The 20,292-nt window shown below is 17.8% G+C and overlaps 5 protein-coding genes across 5 annotated transcripts; 3 read left to right on the top strand and 2 right to left on the bottom strand.

Moving 5' to 3' along the window:
* Positions 1-3,729: 3,729 nt before the first annotated feature.
* On the top strand, positions 3,730-9,051 carry PADL01_1035500 (conserved Plasmodium protein, unknown function; the record flags this gene model as incomplete). The annotated part of the gene is made up of 3 exons (XM_028682437.1): positions 3,730-8,546; positions 8,684-8,874; positions 9,038-9,051. The coding sequence occupies 3 exons, from the start codon at positions 3,730-3,732 to the stop codon at positions 9,049-9,051; spliced, it is 5,022 nt and encodes a 1,673-aa protein (XP_028538715.1).
* Positions 9,052-9,962: 911 nt separating this feature from the next.
* On the top strand, positions 9,963-12,877 carry PADL01_1035400 (acetyl-CoA transporter, putative; the record flags this gene model as incomplete). Its single annotated transcript, XM_028682435.1, has 9 exons — positions 9,963-10,125; positions 10,348-10,447; positions 10,562-10,646; positions 10,810-10,994; positions 11,140-12,079; positions 12,243-12,329; positions 12,453-12,510; positions 12,596-12,699; positions 12,827-12,877. The coding sequence occupies 9 exons, from the start codon at positions 9,963-9,965 to the stop codon at positions 12,875-12,877; spliced, it is 1,773 nt and encodes a 590-aa protein (XP_028538714.1).
* Positions 12,878-14,034: 1,157 nt separating this feature from the next.
* On the top strand, positions 14,035-15,506 carry PADL01_1035300 (phosducin-like protein, putative; the record flags this gene model as incomplete). Its single annotated transcript, XM_028682434.1, has 8 exons — positions 14,035-14,082; positions 14,215-14,329; positions 14,462-14,523; positions 14,629-14,715; positions 14,808-14,905; positions 15,019-15,140; positions 15,232-15,299; positions 15,477-15,506. 8 exons carry the CDS (start codon positions 14,035-14,037, stop codon positions 15,504-15,506), a joined length of 630 nt encoding a protein of 209 aa, XP_028538713.1.
* Positions 15,507-15,758: 252 nt separating this feature from the next.
* Positions 15,759-16,789, bottom strand: PADL01_1035200 (conserved Plasmodium protein, unknown function; the record flags this gene model as incomplete). The annotated part of the gene is made up of 3 exons (XM_028682433.1): positions 15,759-16,103; positions 16,291-16,498; positions 16,680-16,789. 3 exons carry the CDS (start codon positions 16,787-16,789, stop codon positions 15,759-15,761), a joined length of 663 nt encoding a protein of 220 aa, XP_028538712.1.
* A 904-nt stretch (positions 16,790-17,693) lies between these two features.
* On the bottom strand, positions 17,694-19,499 carry PADL01_1035100 (probable protein, unknown function; the record flags this gene model as incomplete). Its single annotated transcript, XM_028682432.1, has 1 exon — positions 17,694-19,499. One exon carries the CDS (start codon positions 19,497-19,499, stop codon positions 17,694-17,696), a length of 1,806 nt encoding a protein of 601 aa, XP_028538711.1.
* Positions 19,500-20,292: the final 793 nt, after the last annotated feature.

Here is a 20,292-nt window from a genome sequence, read left to right as displayed (position 1 = left end):
TATTTTATACATTTATAACCTTATATGACTTTCATTTTTACATTGAAGATATATATATAAAAATTTATATGCATATATTTTCTATGTTCCAGAATAATTATTTATCTTAAAAAATGAAAAATGACCATATACAATTTGATTAAATTATTCCATTTATATAAGTTAACAACATTTTTTCCTATTTCCGCTATAAATATAAATGGAATTAAAAGGTTACTTTGAAAATAAAAAAAAAAAAAATTCTTAAACTGAAAATGACAATATAATATATATATATATATATTAGTGTACGTATATATGTGTGCATACTTATTTATATTATTACATTAAATATATATAAATAAATAAATAATATATATATATATATATATATTTATATGAGTTATATATTCCCATTTTATTTTTTTCTAATTCTCTATTCTTTTAAAATATCTTTTTATGACTAAATAAAAAAATATGTCCTCTTAAATTATTAAGAAAAAAAAAAAAAAAAACAGTCATTTTTATAATTAATAAGAAAATTGTATATACACTGATTTTTGTAATCACAAAATCATATTAAATAAATAAAAAAAAAGGAAGGAAATAAACACAACAGTATTTATAAATCCCAACATTATGTTATATATAAATATATATCTCATAATATTAATGTGAACAAAAAGAAAGCTATAAATTGAAAATAAAATAATTCTAATATCACAAAATTATAAAGATTACTAAATATGATTATATATACATATAAATATGTTAGTATATTTTTTTTTTATGATACAATAATATAAAAATTTTTTTATTTTATATTCACATTTTTTTTTATGTATAAACAATTATGAAATCATATACACTCAACAAATCTTTTTATATTTACATTTTTTCATATTTTTATTTTAAATATATAAAGAAAACGTGAACAGTCAAATATATATATATATATATATATATATAATGATGATATAATAGTTATATATAAAAATATATATATAATAATATTTTCATATTTGTTACTTGTAAAATTAAGTTTATACCTTAAGAAATTTACAAATTATATATATAATATGTTAATAATTTAAGATTAAAAAGGAATTTTTTTATTTATATTAAAGTTATAAATACATATATTATTATATATTATATAATATGAGAAAATAAAAAGATGAAAATTTTATTTTCTTAAAATAAAAGTAAAAAAAAGTATGTATTTTTTTTAATAATTTACAAAAAAGAAAATATTATATATATATATATATAATTATTATATATATGTTTATGTAAATATAATAATATATAACTTTTTATATTTAAAGAAAAATAAAAATTTTATATTATATTGTCAAAAAACTATAATGAAAATAAAAGGAAAACTTAAAAAATAGTGGTATGCATGTCCCTTGTATTTTCTTTTTTTATATATATAAGGGGAAAAAAACAAAAAAAAAAAAAATTAACATTTATATATAAAATATATATATGTAAAATGTAATTTTATTGGCTTTGTAAAATTCTATGAAATTATTGTGCTTAGAAGTTTTTTAAAGAAATTGTTATCTTAAGTTTTTTATATTAATTTATATATTATGATGATTATATAAGTTTAACTTAAAAATATATTATATATACATAGATATTTATATATTATATGATACAGTATATATATTATATATATATATAATATAAATAAGGCATTATATATTATATATACCTCGGATGAATAATAATATAATATATGGAATGAGCAATTTTTATAAGAATATAAATATAATAATTATATATTTAATACAAATATATCTCAAAATTTTATTAAATGAGTTTAATTTCATATACATATAATATATATATTATATATATTTTATATATGAGTAATGAAAAAATATTTATTATATATAATAATATGTATATTATTATTTTATTATATATTATTTCTTTTTTTATAAAAATATAAAAAAGCAATTGAAAAAACATTATTATGAGAAATGAATTTTTGATATATGTGATAAAATCATAAAAAAAAAAAAAAAAAAAAAAAAAACCCATATATATATAAAAATATATATATAAATATATAAACAAAATAAATAAGAATATAATAATATATATAAATGAAACATATTATTTTATTATATATTTATATATATTAATATTATATAATTATTATAATATATATATAATATATTAAAAATACCTTTATTAAATATAAATAATTTAATTTTTTTTTTCATATTTTATTTTAATGTTAAATACTTAAAATAATATTTATATATTTTGCAAGCACGACATATTATTTTAATTTTTTTTTTTTTTTAAATATTTGTAAAATTTTATGTTTTTTATTATACAAAATAATAACATAAATAAAATTTATAACATATTATATTATATATAAATTTATAGGAATGTATAATATATTATATAAATATTATATATAAGAAAATAATAAAAAAAAAAAAAAAAAGTAAATAAAAAAAAAGAATCGTTTTATTTATATATTATTATATATATAATTATATATAATATATGAAGAAACAAACAAGAAAAAGAGATATCCTAATTTTTTATAAATATACCTTCAAATAATAAAAATAAAATAAAATATAAGAACACTTTATATTTTATTTATTATATATTAATATATATATATATAAATATAATTAAAAGTTGTATCGTTTTTGAAGATATTTATAAAATAAGGAAAATTATTTTTTTTATATTAAATTGTATTTTATAATATATTTGTATAAATAAAACCAAAAAAATCCAAAAAAAATATAAGGAACAAAAAGAGTATAAACATTACCTAAATATTGTTCATAATATATATAAATATATATATATATATTTCATTTTTTTTTATAAGATTAGTATTGTAATAATATATGAATAAATTTTTATGAAGAATATATTTATAAGTGTTGAAGATTTAAGTTATATATATATATATATATATATATATATATATATATATTTCTTATTTTTTTTTTTTTTTTACATTTTATAATATATATAATTTTTTAAAAATGAAAATTAATATTAATATATCATAACCTTTAATGATATACATATATATATTATATATATAACATGTAAAATGAAATTTTAAACCTATTGATTATTATTTTTCATATTGTATATATACATGGGAAAATTAATAAATTAAAAAAATATATACAAATATAAACATAAATTTATATATATTTTTACGTTTATTTATTTATATATATTATAATATAATAAAAAAAAAAAAAAAAAAAAAGTATTGAAGAAAAGGGCATAATATATATATATATATATATATGTATATATTATTTAAAGAATATATAAATTATATAATATATAATATAATTTTGATATATATTAAAAAAGCAAAGAACACTAGATAAATAAATAAATATATATATATATATATATATATATATATATATATATTTTGATTTATTTACATTTTTACGTGAATTAGTGTTACATATTATATATCATTTGTTTATATATTTTAATTGTATTTAATAGTTATTCTCCCATTTTATTAATTGTGTATAAGAATTTTGTGTCAAGTTGAAAGAAAATATTATATTACGTATATACAGAAATAATAAAGTGGAAAAAGGTAAATCAGTTTATATTAATTTATATACATATATATATATATAAATATATATATGTAAATATATATATATATATATATTTATATATATATATATATTATTAAAAAAAAAAATATGCTCATATAATAAAATGGATAAAAATACATCAAACGAAACAATGGTTTTATCGCTAAAAAATTTAAGCAAAAATAAATGGAGTTCTTTATCCAAAAAAAAGCTTGATGATAAATCGAGCTACTCCCCTAGAACAGAAAAGTTAATAGAAATAATATCTCCCATATTAGATTATTATGGATATAACAGAGAAGATGTTTATAATTTTATTAGTTTATACAAATTTGATATAGAAAAGATTCAGTTAGAATTGTGTAATATTATGGAATCTAAAGAAGGTAAAGATGAAGGATTATGGAAAACTGTAAAAAGTAAGAAAAATAAAAAACCTGCTGAAAAGAATAATAAGAAAAATAGTTTCACACCTAATAATTTGAATAAAAAAGGTAGTAAAAATATTGAAAAGTTATTTTCAAAAGGTTTTAACTTAAAAGATAAAGATGTAAAAAAAAGTAATATTAATAATAGTAATAATAATAATAATAATACAAAAAATTCGGTTATAAATACTGGTGTAACTACAACAGCAGATCAAAAAATGATTATTATTAATAACAAAGTCAATCATTTTCCAAATACACAAACGAAAAATGAAAATGTAACATTATTACAAGATATGAATAAAAAGCCTCAAGATGATAATGTTTTAAAGAAAAATTTAAATGACCATTCAAATAAGACATTGAACATAAAAAATTTATCAGCTGTTGAAAAATATCAAGGAGAACATAATATAAATGATAATGCAACTAGTCAGAAAAATAAAAAGAAAAAAGGTTCTAGTACACATAATGATATTAAAAATAGTACAAATGAAAATGCAAATAATGATTTATTAAAATATGCTATTCAAGAAAAAGATGGCAAATCCAAAAAAGGTAAAAATTTGTTTAAGACTTTAAATGATGTTAATCATGAGAATTTCATAAAACATAAAAATTCTCATGGTTTTAATAATGATCATAATAATATAAACGAATATGATGAAGAATATGACGAAGAAGAAGAAGATATTAATCATCAAGAATTTCATGTGAATAATCATGATTATGATGAAGATGAAGAAGAAGAAAATGAATTTTTTCTCCATAATAAAAGAAGTAATAAAAATAGTTATTTTAATTATTTGCATAAAAAAAAAAATTATCTTAAATTAGAAGATAATAATAATAATAATAATAATAAACTATTAGCTGATTATAAATATAATGATGATCATTATGGAAAAAAAGATTTGAAGAATAAATTCTCTCATGCATCAAATCTAGTAAATGGTCATGCACATTTTAATAGATATAATAATTTTAATTATCATGATAAATATTTTAATAAAAATTATAATAGATATAGTACTACGAAACCTTTAAATGAAACACTTATGGCAAAAAATGCAAAAAATAGATATTCTCTTTTCAATAATAATACTAGTAATAAATTAAGTTTATATAATTCTGCAAATAGTAGTCATATTAATTCTTCTTTTAATAAAGGAACTCAAAAGAAAGGTCTATTATCAAAAAAGGATTTCAAAAAAAAAAGAACATCAAGTAAAAATAATAATAGTGTAGATTTAGAGTATGATCCATATACTGGACAAAAGTTAAATTACGATATGACAACTGTTACAGAAGAAACAAATGAATTGGATCAGGATGTTAATAGAAAAGTTATTGAAAACACAACCGTTGGTACGAACAAAAAAAAATCACCAACAAATATTAATACCTCATATGCATCTGTTGTCAATGGTAATTTTATGAAAATGTCAAACGTAGAAGAACATAATAAAAGTGATGTATCTAAAACAAAAACACAACAACAAACACTTGTAAAGAATGTAGAAGAAGAAAAAAATGATGCGAAGAAATCAAAATGCCAATTGATACCAATCAAAAATAATAAAACAGAAAAATTGTGGGTATCCGTAATTACCAATGGTATTCAGAATAATAATCAGAAAGAAGAAACTCTTAGTTCACCTAAAAAAGATGTAAATTCAAATAAAGAATTAAAAAATGAAAAATCTCAAAAAGATAATATTAATAACAATCAAAGTATCAACAAAAAAAGTGTAACAGATACAGCAGTTATTGATTCACAATCTGGAAATAAATTAGGAGAAGAAAAAAATAAAGAGAAAAAGAAAAAATTAAAAAAATCCACAGTTGAAGATTCTACAGCAACTAAAGGACAAAATATAACTGATGTGAAAAATTTAAATGATAAAAATGTAAATAAAAAGTTAAATGAAGAAAAAAAAAAAGATAATAAAAATAACAACGCAGGAAACAAAAGTGAACAAACATTAGATGAAAAGAAATTAAAAAAGAAAAAGAAAAAAATTGATCAAGAAGAATTACAAAATAATGAAAATAATGAAACTGATTTGTTAAAAGTTATAAATAATAAAACAGCATTAAATACATCTGTTGATATGAAAAAAGGAAAGAATAAATTGAACAATAATATGAAAGGATTAAGTAGTCCTGTATCAAATGTAGAGCAATTTGTTATAGATGATATGATGAAAACAGAAGAACAAGAAGGAAAGGAGAAAAATGATATACCAATATATATGCCGAATTTATCTCTTTTAGGTAATATGAATAAAAAAATATTTTTTGGTAATATCAATATAAGTGGTGATAATATTGAAAATTTCAATATGTCTGAAAACAATGTTATGGAACATATAAAAAATAATAATATGTTAAATGATGATGATAATAATAAAATATTAAATACAGACAATAAAAAGAAAATAAATAATATAAGAAAAAATTATGCTTTAGAAGCATCATCAATGGGATTAAGTAATAATGATAATAATATATCATCACATTATTATAAAGACGAAAATAATAACAATATGAACAATCGTAATTATGATGTAAACCAATCTGATTTAAGACACCAAAAGGATAGAGAATTTAAACATTTTGATTTTAAAAATAAAAACCAAAAAAGAGAAGATTATCATAATAATAACAATATAAATAATATTAATAATAATGATTTATTCAATGAAAACAAAAATAAATCCTCTTATGTATCAACTCATAAAAATTCACATCATATAAATAATAATAATAATAATAATAAAACAAATAATTTGACATTACCAAAAATCGGAGCATCATCAACATCTAATTCATTAAATCATCAACAAATGCAAACACCAATTAATAATACAAAACAGTTGTTAAGTAATACAAATACAGCTTTTCTTAATAAATCATCAACAGTTGCAACTCATGGATCCCAAGAAAATCATTCTACTTCTTTTATGAGTGGTAAAAATAGTAAATATATTCAAGGCTCTTTTAAAAATAAGAATTATGATAATAATGATTTGGATGACACTAATTCAATACAATTAAATCAAATATCTCAGAAATTTTTAAGAAGTCAACAAAATGTAGTAAATAATAATATATCTTCAAGTGGTTTAAATAATAATACAACTAGTGCTACAGTTATTACTACAAATAATAATAATACCAGAAATACAACCAATAATATTACTAATAATAATAATAATAATAACACATCAAATATAAATATTACTAATAAAAACACCAGCAGTGATATTAATAATATTAACTTAATGAATATGGGTATGAATAATTTGAATAATAATAACATGTATAGTACATATAATTCTCCTCCAGGTTTAGCTAATCAATATAATTATTCTTATGGAAATTTGTCATATCCATATAATAACATGCCATATAATGGTTATACAACACAAGCATTGGTTCCACAATATGGATTAATGAATAATCATTATAATAAAAGTAGTAGTATACATAACAATAATTTCAATTATAATATAAATTATGAAAATTTCGATGAATCGAATTTATATGCACATAATAATAACATCCACATGAATAATAGTTTTGTGAATTTTATAAATGGAAATAACGTAAAGAAAAATCAACTCAATGGAGATGATGATAATATTAGTAACTCTGGAGATATGACAATATCAGGAACACACCAAGGTATAAATTTGACTCATGATAATTCAACAAATAATGCTAATCAAAATGCAACGAATGTGAACACTAATAGCAACAATAATAATAACAATAATAATAATAATAATAATAATAATAATAATAGTAATAATAACAATGTGTGTGTAGATAATACTACGAATAGTGGACTTGCTAATTTATCTTTGAACAACCTTAATAATAACTTAAACACTAATATAAATATTTCATGTAATACAACAGATTTAAAAAATAAACAACAATTAAATAAAAATATAAATGATTTACAATTACAAACATCAACACAAACGTTAAAACAAAACTTACATACTCATAATAAAAATAATTCAATTAGTACAAACCAACAAACTATTCAAAATAAACATACAAGTCAACATCAACAAAATTTATTAAATAATAATAATTCATTAGGACAATATACACAAAACCAAATACAACCAAATACATCTCAAAATACAGCATCTTCAACATCTTCATCAGTTACAGGAAAGGCAGATACTAATAATATAAATAATGCTTCACAAAATAATCAAAATAATTATATAAGCAAACAATTATATCATAATAGCAATTATTATAATATAAATTCAAGTAGTTTTAATATACCACCAGGATTTAACATGTCTCAAGATAAAGAACAAAATAATAATTACTTAAATAATAATATTACAACTAATAATAATAATACAAATGTAACTGCATACAGAAGTAATTGGAACAGTATTAATGAAAAAAATTTAAATCACTATAACTTAAATTATAATTATAATAGAAGTAACAAAAACAGTTTTAATTACACCAGCAACTTGTAAGTTAAAAAAAATAAAATAAAACATAAATATATAAATTTATATCAAATTGTATAATTTTTATAATAATGTATAATATTTTAATCCATTTATTATTTATTTATTTTTATTTTATTTTTTATTTTTTTTATTATAGCAATAGTAATGTATACAATGGAAATAGGGATAGTAATAACAACTTTTTTAACTATAATAATTTTAGCTATGCTTTGCAAACCCCTCCAGGTTTACAGAATTACTATCAAAATACACAGTATCAACAACAAAATAATTATAACAATAGAAACTATAATTATTCTGCCTATAATAATAATCTATCGATGTGGAGTAAGTAAAAAATTTATAATAATTATATATATATATTTTTTAATCATTTATATTTCTTATTTATATTGAAATATTAATATTTTTGTCCCCTTTATTTATTTATTTATTTATATATTTATTTATATATATATATTTTTTTTTTTTTTTTTTTTCAATTTTATAGATAGAGAAGAATAAAGACCGAGATGGATGAAAAATAACATTTGAATTCTTTTTTTTTTTTTTTTTTTTTTTTTTTTTTTATCATTAAAAATTAAATATATTTAATTATTTTATACATGCTCTTTTAATATAATATGTTTATTAATATTTATTCATTTTTTTAAAATTCATTTTTGATTTGCATTTATTACATTATATATATAATTACCTATTTATATTTTTTTTGAATTAAAATTTTGTATTGTTTAATAAGAAATATTTACAAATACAAACAAAAACACTATGGACATAGTTGTATATATTATAAATATTATATACACAAATAAATATAAAATATTACATTTATTATAATTTTTATATAATTATCATAAAATTAACTATTTAATATTTAAAAAAAAAAGAGAATAATAAAAGTTGAAATGTTTTTTCCATTTTTATTATTTTTTATTTACAAATGAAAATATTATTTTCGATTTTTATTCTCTTTTAATTCTTAATTCAAATAAGAAGAAATGAATATTATTAATTATTTTTAAAATAGGAAAGAAAGGAAAATACATGATAAACGTATGTAATATATTATAATATATATAATATACATTATATGTATATTAAAATGAAATACTTTTAAAATAAGAGAAACGCTTCAAAGGAATAATGCATATATATATATATATATATATATTTTTCTTTTTCTTATGTATGTATATTTTATTATATTCAATATTCTTTAATATCATTTCCCATTTTTCCTATTTTGGTATAATATTTTTTTCATTTTTCTCTTTTTTTTTTTTTCTTTTTTTTTTTTAAATTTGTTTGGGTTTTTTTAAGAATGACAAAACATAAAAAAATAAATTTATGAAGCAAAATTTTAAAATAAAAAAAAATTAAATTATAAAATATTAACACACTTTTTTCTCATTATGTTCAATCGTTTATTTGAAAATTTTGAATATAATTTTTTCATAAAAAGAAAGAAGTTAAAATATGATACGAAAGATGGACAATATGTGAAACAAAATATATCAAAAAAAAATAAGGACTATTATAATATAATATTCTTACTATCACTATATACGATACAAGGTATAATAAAAATATTACATTTGAGAAGATATAATATTCGAAATATAACTTCTTTTTTAAATAAACACAAAAGAGAATAAAACATATGTGTATTAATATGTATATAATATGTATATAATATATATATATATATATATATATATATATATATATATATATATATATATATATGTTTATGTATTTATTAATTGCACATTTAATTTGTATCATTTTTTCTTCAAGGTGTACCTATTGGAGTTTCGTCCGTAGTACCATTAATCATACAAGATAAAGTCAGCTATTCTCAATTAAGTATATTATCATTAGTTAGTTTACCTTTCAGGTAAATTATAGTACACTTTTAAAATATTTGTGTACCCCCAAATAAGTCTATATATATATATATATGTGTATACGATTAATATTTTTTAATGTGTATCATTATTATATTTTGCAGCATAAAATTATTATGGGCACCTATAGTTGATTCGGTATATAATAAAAGAATTGGAAGGAGAAAAAGTTGGATAATACCACTACAGGTTGGATTTATATTTTCAATTTTTTTTGAATTATGAAATAGATATCTACAAATCGTTTATACATATAATTATATATTATTTGTATATACGAATTATTTATTTTATATTAATTTTTTTTTTTTTTTTATTTATAAATTATTTTTTTAATTTTTTTTTATTTTAGCTATTTTGCAGTTTTACGATGATATATTTTAGTAATAATGTCAGTATCTGGTTAGGGGAAAAAGACAATATTCCAAATTTATTTTTCCTAACACTTTTTTTTCTCCTTCTATTTTTTCTAATGGCTACACAAGATATTGCCGTGGACGGATGGGCGTTAACAATGTTATCTGAAGAAAATAAAAAGTAAAAATGGAATAATATGACATTGGATATAAATATACACAATTTGGATATAATAATTATATAATATATGATGATTATATAATATATATATATATTAATATACACATGATCATATTTGATTTATTTATTTATTTTTTTTTTTTAGAGCGGCCTCTACATGCAATATACTGGGACAGAACATAGGATATTGCTTATCGCAATTATCCTTTTTAACATTAAATAACAAAAACATTTGTTTCTATATATTCAAAAAATATATTAAGTTTATGTATTTAATATTCAATAAATCAACCTATTATAGAAATATGTATGAAAAGATGGATCTTTTATACCCATCATTTCAACCATTTGTTGATATGAAAAAATTTTTAAAATTCTGGGGGACATTTATACTAATGCTCACTATATATACGTGCTTTAAGAAGGAGAAGTCAGAACACGATGAAGAAAAAGATAAATTAAAAAATAATAATGAAATGGATAATTATAATATTTCAGAAGGACAAAAATGTGACGATAAAATGAATAATGCAAAAATTAATAATCCTAAAAAATTAAATAACCAAATAAGAACAAATGAACATATAAAAATAAATGATATAAAACAAACGAATATTCAAAAGCAATCTAGTGAAATAAATGAATTTGCAAATGCAAAAGATACGTATAAAACATTATACGAATTATTATTTCTACCTCCAATGAAAATATTTATTATTTTATTTTTAATTAACCGTTTACCATTTGCTTCTGTAGAGGTAGGAACAAATTTTAAAATGTTAAAAAGAGGAATAACTAAAGAGGAATTTGCTTTATTTAATCCATTATATATACCTGTATCAATTATATCCCCAGCTATTATTGGGAAAATTATACAAAAAATGAAACCACTGGATGTTTATTATTTTGGATATGTATTAAGATATTTTTCAAATATCATTTTATCTACTTTACTACCTATAACCAAATACATGTATTCAAATAAAATAGAAGGTACAAATATGAAATTTTATTTTTATTACATGTATATATTTATGGCACAAGTTTTTAATCATTTCTCAATCGATTTAATGACTGTTTCATCGGTAAGAATATAAAAAAAAAAAAAAATATATATATATATATTATATAGTGTAAATATATTCACTTGTATACGTTCTAAAATATATTTGTACAACATTGTAAAATATTATGATATAATAATTAGATATACACATATATAAATGATGTATTTCTTTTTATGGTTAGATGAGTTTTCAAAATATAATATCAGATCCTAAAATAGGAGGGACATATATGACCTTTTTAAATACCGTAAATAATTTGGGCTCACACGTAATTTGAAAATATACTTACACATATATGTATATATATTATTATGTTATATAATACAAATTTATTTGTTTTATAATTTCGATAATATGTATTTTTATTTTTATGTTTATTTTTTCTTCTTAGTGGTCTACTATATTTTTATGGCTACTTGATTACACTGATAAGGAATTTTGTTATAAAGGTATATAAGATTTTTTTTTTTTTTTTTTATATTATATTATATATATATAATATATTTATTTAAATGACAATTTTTTGATCTACAGGAAAATGTGTGCTAGTTGATGGATTTTATATTCAGATGATATTGTCCTTTATAATTGGAATAATAATCAACAAGTATATTCTAAGTTTTACGAGAAAGCTACAAGTAAAAATGAATATATATTTTTATTATTATACATTTTATTTATTTCTATATATGTGTACTTATTCCTGAAAAAATTATAGTTCATCGAATTTCTTATATTCTCTTTTTTTTTTTTTTTTTTTTATAGGCTTTTCCTTTAGAAGACTGGAGAACAAAATATATTGGAAAAGAATTTTAACATATACTGATTTAGAAATATTGCAAAAAAGTATTATCAATTTTATTAAATTTAATTATGTCGATTTTATTTTATCCATATGTTTTTTCTTTTTGATTTTTTCAAAATATTATATTTGTTTGGGATAAAATATATAATCAATTTAATTTAAAACAAAAAGCTATTTTGTAATAATTACACACGGAATTATAACAGAATATTATTAAGAAATTAATAATAATTGGCATAGCATAAATAAAAAAAATATATTTTGTACATAAGAAGAGAATATAAGACTAGCACTTATTACTTTGCAAACACATCAAAAAAAAAAAAAAAAAATAATAAAAAAATCATAAGAAAAGAAAAGAAATAATCTTAAATAAATATATTCGTAATATTATATATATACAAAATAATATTATTTATATATTATTTATAAGAATAAAGATATATAAAAATATTTCACATATATTATATATAATATATATATTTATATATATAATTCTGCAGTACCCAAAAAACAAAATAAAATAGAAAATGATAAAATATAAATTCCGTATTGAATTAATATAATATTATTATAAATAAGATTTATAAAAAATATAAATATATATATACATATATTTTGGTGACTTTTATTTTTTTTAAATTAAAATCTTAAATAAAATTCAAATATCCTTATAATATTTCCATATTTATAATATTAAAATTGCAAATATTATAATATCTATATATCTAATTCTTTTTTTTTTTTTTTTTTTTTTTTTTTTATGACATTATATTTTTGTTTATTTAAATTTTTCTTTTATCTTAGTTTTTATTTATGTAGCACCTTTATTTCTTTCTTTTCATTCTTTCTCCTTTCTTTTTTTTTTCCTTTTACTTTTTTTTTTAGTTATAACAAACCTATATATCACATATATATATATATATATATATATATATTAATTAATTTGTTCTAATCATATTTTTAAGTATAAATAAATGTGGAAAAAAAACATATGTAATTATTACATATTTGTATAATATATATGCATATAGGATTATCTATCCTTTAACCATATGTAACAAATACACAAAATAATATATTGCCTTATAGAAATTCCAAAGAAATAAAAAAAAAAAAAAAAAAAAGTTATTTTTATTAAAATAGTTCAATTAAATATAATAAAAATATGATACCGAAAAATAAATTGAGCGATATATGTACAACACTCACATTAGTAATATATAACATTTAAAAATATGTTTAAATATGTTAATAAAATATTTGTTTACCCCAAACCATATAAATATCCATAAACACTATAAGAAATATATATATATATATATATTTGTTCCCTTTAATTGTACAGGAAAAAGCTAAAGAAGATATAGAAAAAGAGTGTAAATTGGTTGAAAAACAAAAACAAAAACATGATGACGAAAAAGATGAAGGACTGAGGATTGATGGAAATGAAGAAAAGAATGGTATTTCATATATGACAATAAATATATATATGTATGGTTATATGTCTATTCTCACATTTATAAACATATTTATATGTGTGTAAATATAATTATATATATTATAAAACCAAATTAACAACTTTTTTATAGTAGACGAAAATAGTGACGAAGAAGAAATTCGAAAATGGAGAGAAAAAAGACTTATGGAATTTAAAGTAAAAAAAAGATCATATACAAAATATATATATATATTATATTTATATTGAATTATTTATAATCTTATTGTATATTGTTTCGTTCTTTTATTATTGTATTTAAAGAAAAAAAGAGAATTAAAAAGAGATGGAGTTTATACAGAAGTCTGTGAAAAGGACTTTTTACCTTCTGTTCTTAAGAATCATAATGTAGTAAGTGAATTTCTTAAAAAAAAAAAAAAAATAAATAATAAAATGAAATGACATAAAATTATTCATATTTGCATTATTCTCATTTTTTATAGATTTGTCATTTTTATGATAACAGTTTTAAAAGATGTGACATTTTACACTCCCATTTAATCAAATTAGCTAATAAACATTTAGCTACTAAATTTATCAAGTGAGGAATTAAAATCATATATCATCTTTATATAAAAAAAATTAAGATCTTCATATATTCCATAAACTATTATATATATATTTATATGTATATATGTATATATTCCTTTATAGAATGGAAGCAAAAAACTGTCTGTTTTTTATGAATAAATTAAATATTAAAGTTTTACCAAGTTTATGCTTATTTATTGATGGAGTGTTGATACAAACTTCTGTGGGTTTCGAAGATTTTGGAAGTAAAAAAAAAAAAAAAAAAAAAAAAAATATACATATAATATATAAATATATATATTTCATGCCTTATTGTATTATGATTACTATTAACAGATAATGATAACTTTAAAACAAAAGATTTAGAAATGTTTTTATACAAAAAGAAAGTTATAAATAATATGGTAAGATAGTTAAAAAAAAATAAAAAGCCAAATAAAAAAATATAAAATAATATAATAATAAATAATTATTAATAAAATAAAAGCTATGATTTTTAAAATACAGAAAAAATAATATATGTAATTAATATAATAACGATGATATTATATACCTTGAATTTTTTTTTTTTTTTTTAATAGGAATGCAGTGATAGTGATGAAGATTTTTAAATATTTCTATATTAATTTATTATTTGATTTTTTTATTTTATTTAATAATGTATACCTTTTTTTCAAATATATATATATATATATATATATATATTACATATTTGAAATAATATATTTTACCTTATAATTATTTGTTTTATATACATTTTTATTATATTTTCTTTTTTGTTATTTTTATATTGTCTCATTTCTTATAAAAACTTATAATTTCTCCATTAACAAGTAAGAAATAAAATAAAATAAGAAATAAAACTATTTTTTTTTTAATTTTTTCTTCTGAGAATTAATTTGTTTTTGTCTACTTACTGCCTTACTTTCGCTTATATAAAATAACATGGGATTTTTTTTCTTTACTAAATAAAAAGGATATCTTAAATAAAGTAAAATTTTATAGGCATGTAACAACTTCTTTTTATAATTATTCATATTTTTAAGTAAGCTATTTTCATATTTTAAACCAAATAATATTTCAGAATTATCCAATAATTCTCCATTTTTTATACTTTCATCATATAATTCTTGCGGCAAATTTTTAATAGATTCAAACACTTTTTCTTTCATTTTTTCCAAATGTTTCTGATATTTATTTTCTTCTTTCTAAAAAGGAAACAAAAATAAGACATATAACTATATATATATATATATGTGTTCATTAGAAGTGTCATAATTTATTGTAAATCATATAAATTTTTATGTGTATTATTCATGTTTTATATATATATATATATATATATATATATATATATATATTTAAAGTATAAAGGTTCAACTTGTTTACACTTACTTTTCTCAAATGTTCATATATTTCAAACCTCTTCTGATATTCTACCCTATCTTCATAAGTATCAGTTGGATTTTTTGGACTGAAAATTAAAGCTAATAAATAATCTAATTTACTTTTGTCTTTGAAAAAGGATACAGTATCAACAACATACGCTGGAGGAATATAAGGCAAATATCGAGTTTCTAATAATTTATCTTTATCATTAACACTGTTATGAAAAATTAAAGGAAAAAAAAAAATAAAATATATATATATATATATATATATATATATATATAAAATATAATAATCAAAATTAAATATTTTCATAATAAAAAATTACGCTACACACAAAAGCATAACATACATATATATATATATATAACAACATTTTAATAATTTAAAATTACACTTCTTTTTTTTTTTTGTCCTGTGTTTTTTTCTTTTTAGATGGAGCCCTCATAGGTATAAATGTTATACAACACGAATTTCTGTTCCATAATAGAACTCGTGATAACATTTTTTTTTTATATATTTGGTACCTGATTTATTTGTTTTATTTCATTTATCCGAAATTCAAAATTATATAATATCTTAATATATATTTCTTTTTATCATTATACCACGTTTAATCCATTTCCTTTATTTAATTACTGTTATTAATTTCTATACATAAATATATATACATGTAATACATTAAAACATATATTCATGTGTTAATTACAAATTTGAATCTTTATAATTAATGAATTTTATATTTACATGAAAAATATGAAATAAATTAATAATTTTTTAAATCATAAATTATTTTAATTCAAAAAATAGAAAAAAAATATATACATATAATGTATACATAAATTTGTTATATGAAATATTGAGGGTTTGTATACACATTACGGAAGAAAATTTCAAATTATAATCTTGGCACCTTATTATTTAATATATATATATATTATATATATGTATATATTTTTCTCATTTTGATTACATATATATGTTTTTATATATTAAAAAAATATATTGTTCCAAAGTGAAAAAAAAAAAAAAATAATAATAATAAGAATAATAATTCATATAAAATAAAAATTGTTCATGATTAAATAATTTTTAGAAAGAACTATTATAATATAATTAAATTTCATATTATGACAATATAAGTCATATATATATTAATTTTATTTGAATATAATTTATAATAAAAATATAAATTAATTTTAATTTTTTTAATTTTTTTTATTTTTTTTATTTTTTATTTTGAATGTGTATAAAATATAGATATTATATATATATATATATATATATATATATTTTTAATATGTATGAAAAAAAAAAATAATAAAGTGTTAATTGATACTGCATATTTATATTATATTTTATTAATTTAATTTTGAATTATATAAGAGTATAAAAAAAAATTATACATTTCATTTATTCATGAAATCGTATATATCATTTAGGTCATCAAAAGAGACATTATTTTCATCCAAATTAGATAACATATCTCTCATTAAAATCATATTCAATATATCCATTCTTTGCATATTTCTTCTGTTAAAATTATTATCGGATGTATTTTCTTCTCCCTCTGGTGATTCAAAATTATCTTCATCATACTCATCGTCTTCATAATTTTCATCATCAAAAATGTCATAATTTAAATCCTCATCATCATCATCATCATCATCTTCATCTTCATCTTCCATATCTTCATAATCGTCATCTTCTTGATATTCTTCCTCCTCATCAGCTCGTTCTTTTATCTGCTCGTCAACATCGTCTTTTTCTTCATCCTCAGCATCATCCTCATAGTCATCATCTTCGTCATCACTTTCAAAATCACTTTCATCATCACTATCGTCATCACTATCATCATCACTAAATTCTTCAAATTCAAATTCCCATTGTTTGGGTAAATTCTTACCTTTACCTTTATGTAAGTCATACATTTCATGAGGCATTACTACTAGACCTTTTAATTTTTTTTTTTGTTCAGTGAATTCCCGCATACTTCCTTTTTTTCTACTACGTTGTCCTATATTTTCTGGTTTCTTACCAGTTGGTTTCTCTACCTTTTTAAGTTTAATAAGTGACAATGTTTTATCTCCATGTTGTACAGTAATGTGTTCTGTGTCATCTGTATCTATTATATATTCGTATTCCTTTTTCGAGTATTCATTATTATCATTTTCTTGTTCCGGTTCCACGTTTGTTGATGAAGTTGGTTTTTCTGTATATACTTCCTTTTGTTCAGTGTTATATTCACTTTCGTTTTCTTCATAAGTTTCCATCATTTCATCCATATAATCATCGTTATTTTCTTGTATTTTCTCTTGGTTCATTCCTTCATTTATTACCTCCTCATTTTCATTATTAGCATCGTTATTTATATATACATTATTATTATTCATATCAACATTATTATCATTTATATCAGCATTATTATTATTCTTATCAACATTATTATTATTCATATCAACATTATTATTATTATTTATATCCGCATTATTATTATTCATGTCAACATTATTATTATTCATGTCAACATTATTATTATTCATATCAACATTCTGGTTATTATCAATATTATTATGTATATTAACATTTATATCATTATTAACATTATGAATCATATTAAGATTATCATTTAAATTATAATTAACATTTATATTTTCCATATTATTCAAGTGATTTTCCACTAAATTATTTTCCTCAATATCCCTTTGAATATCATTTATTAATAATTCTTCTATAATTTCACTGTCATTTAAATTTTCAAGAATTTCATTTTCTTCATCTTTTATTAATTCTACATCAGATTCTGAAATGTTATCAGGTATTATACTATATAATATATCATTACCCGATGTAATATCTGTTAATGCTTGAAGACTTTCTATTAGGGATAAGTCTTTCTGACAATGTGGAGTATTATTATAGTTTTCATCAACATTATTAAACATATTTAAATAATCAGATAATTCTTCTTCTTCATTTTCTATATTATTACTATATAACTTACTTTGAAATTCTTCATTTTGTGATATAAAGTTTTTCCTTTCATCATTTATACTACAAGTATTATGTAATGTACATCCTTCATTAAGTTTTACTTTTGTATAATTGTAATTACTGTCTTGATCATTTTCTATAGTTAATTCATTTTCTTCACACAATATTAATATATTTAAAATTGTTAATAAATATAATATAGGAAAAAATACTTTAGTCATTTTTTCCTTTTTTTTTTTTTTTTTAATTAATACACAATAAAAAAAAGAAAAAAAAGAAAAGAAAATTTTTCTTAAAATAAAAAAAAAAAAAAAAAAAATTTTATACACAAATCATTATAACCTTAGTAAATGTACTTTAGTGATTCTAAAAAAAGTTAAATTACAAAGGTATCATACTTGAATTTATAAATGAATTTAATAACAAAATAATATAAATTTATTTCTCTAGTTGTGATATAAAATAAAAAAAATAACAACCATTTCATGTAAGCACATATAAAATATTAACTAATAATTATTTGTAGAATTATTCTACACATCTATATATAATATATATATAATAAAATAATAGTTAATATTTTTCATACATTATTAATATATATATATATATTTATATATTTATATTTCTTATCTTTATTTTCTTAAATTTTCAAGTTATAATAATCTCATTAGGGATATAATATTTAACTAATGCCCAACATGCATTTTAGCATCTCTCTTATTTTTGTAGTGTTTTACCAAATATAAAAATAATAGAATAAAGATCATTTAATGATATGTATTTATATAAATATATGTATATATATATATTTTTTTTAATTACTAATAAAACTAAGTGTTATATATTTTATTAATAAATTAATCAAATCTAATTACCATTTTCAAGATGAATCCTTTTTTTTTTTTTTTTTTTTTTTTTTTTTGTAACTTTTTCTATATTATGTATAAATTATTATTAATTTTTTTTTTTTTTTTTTCACATCTAATAATAAGAATAAAAATAATATACCAG

Source organism: Plasmodium sp. gorilla clade G2 (genome assembly GCF_900097015.1).
Source record: "Plasmodium sp. gorilla clade G2 genome assembly, chromosome: 10".
In the NCBI taxonomy this organism is placed as follows: domain Eukaryota; phylum Apicomplexa; class Aconoidasida; order Haemosporida; family Plasmodiidae; genus Plasmodium; species Plasmodium adleri (nom. inval.).
This window is presented reverse-complemented; position numbering and strand designations above follow the sequence as displayed.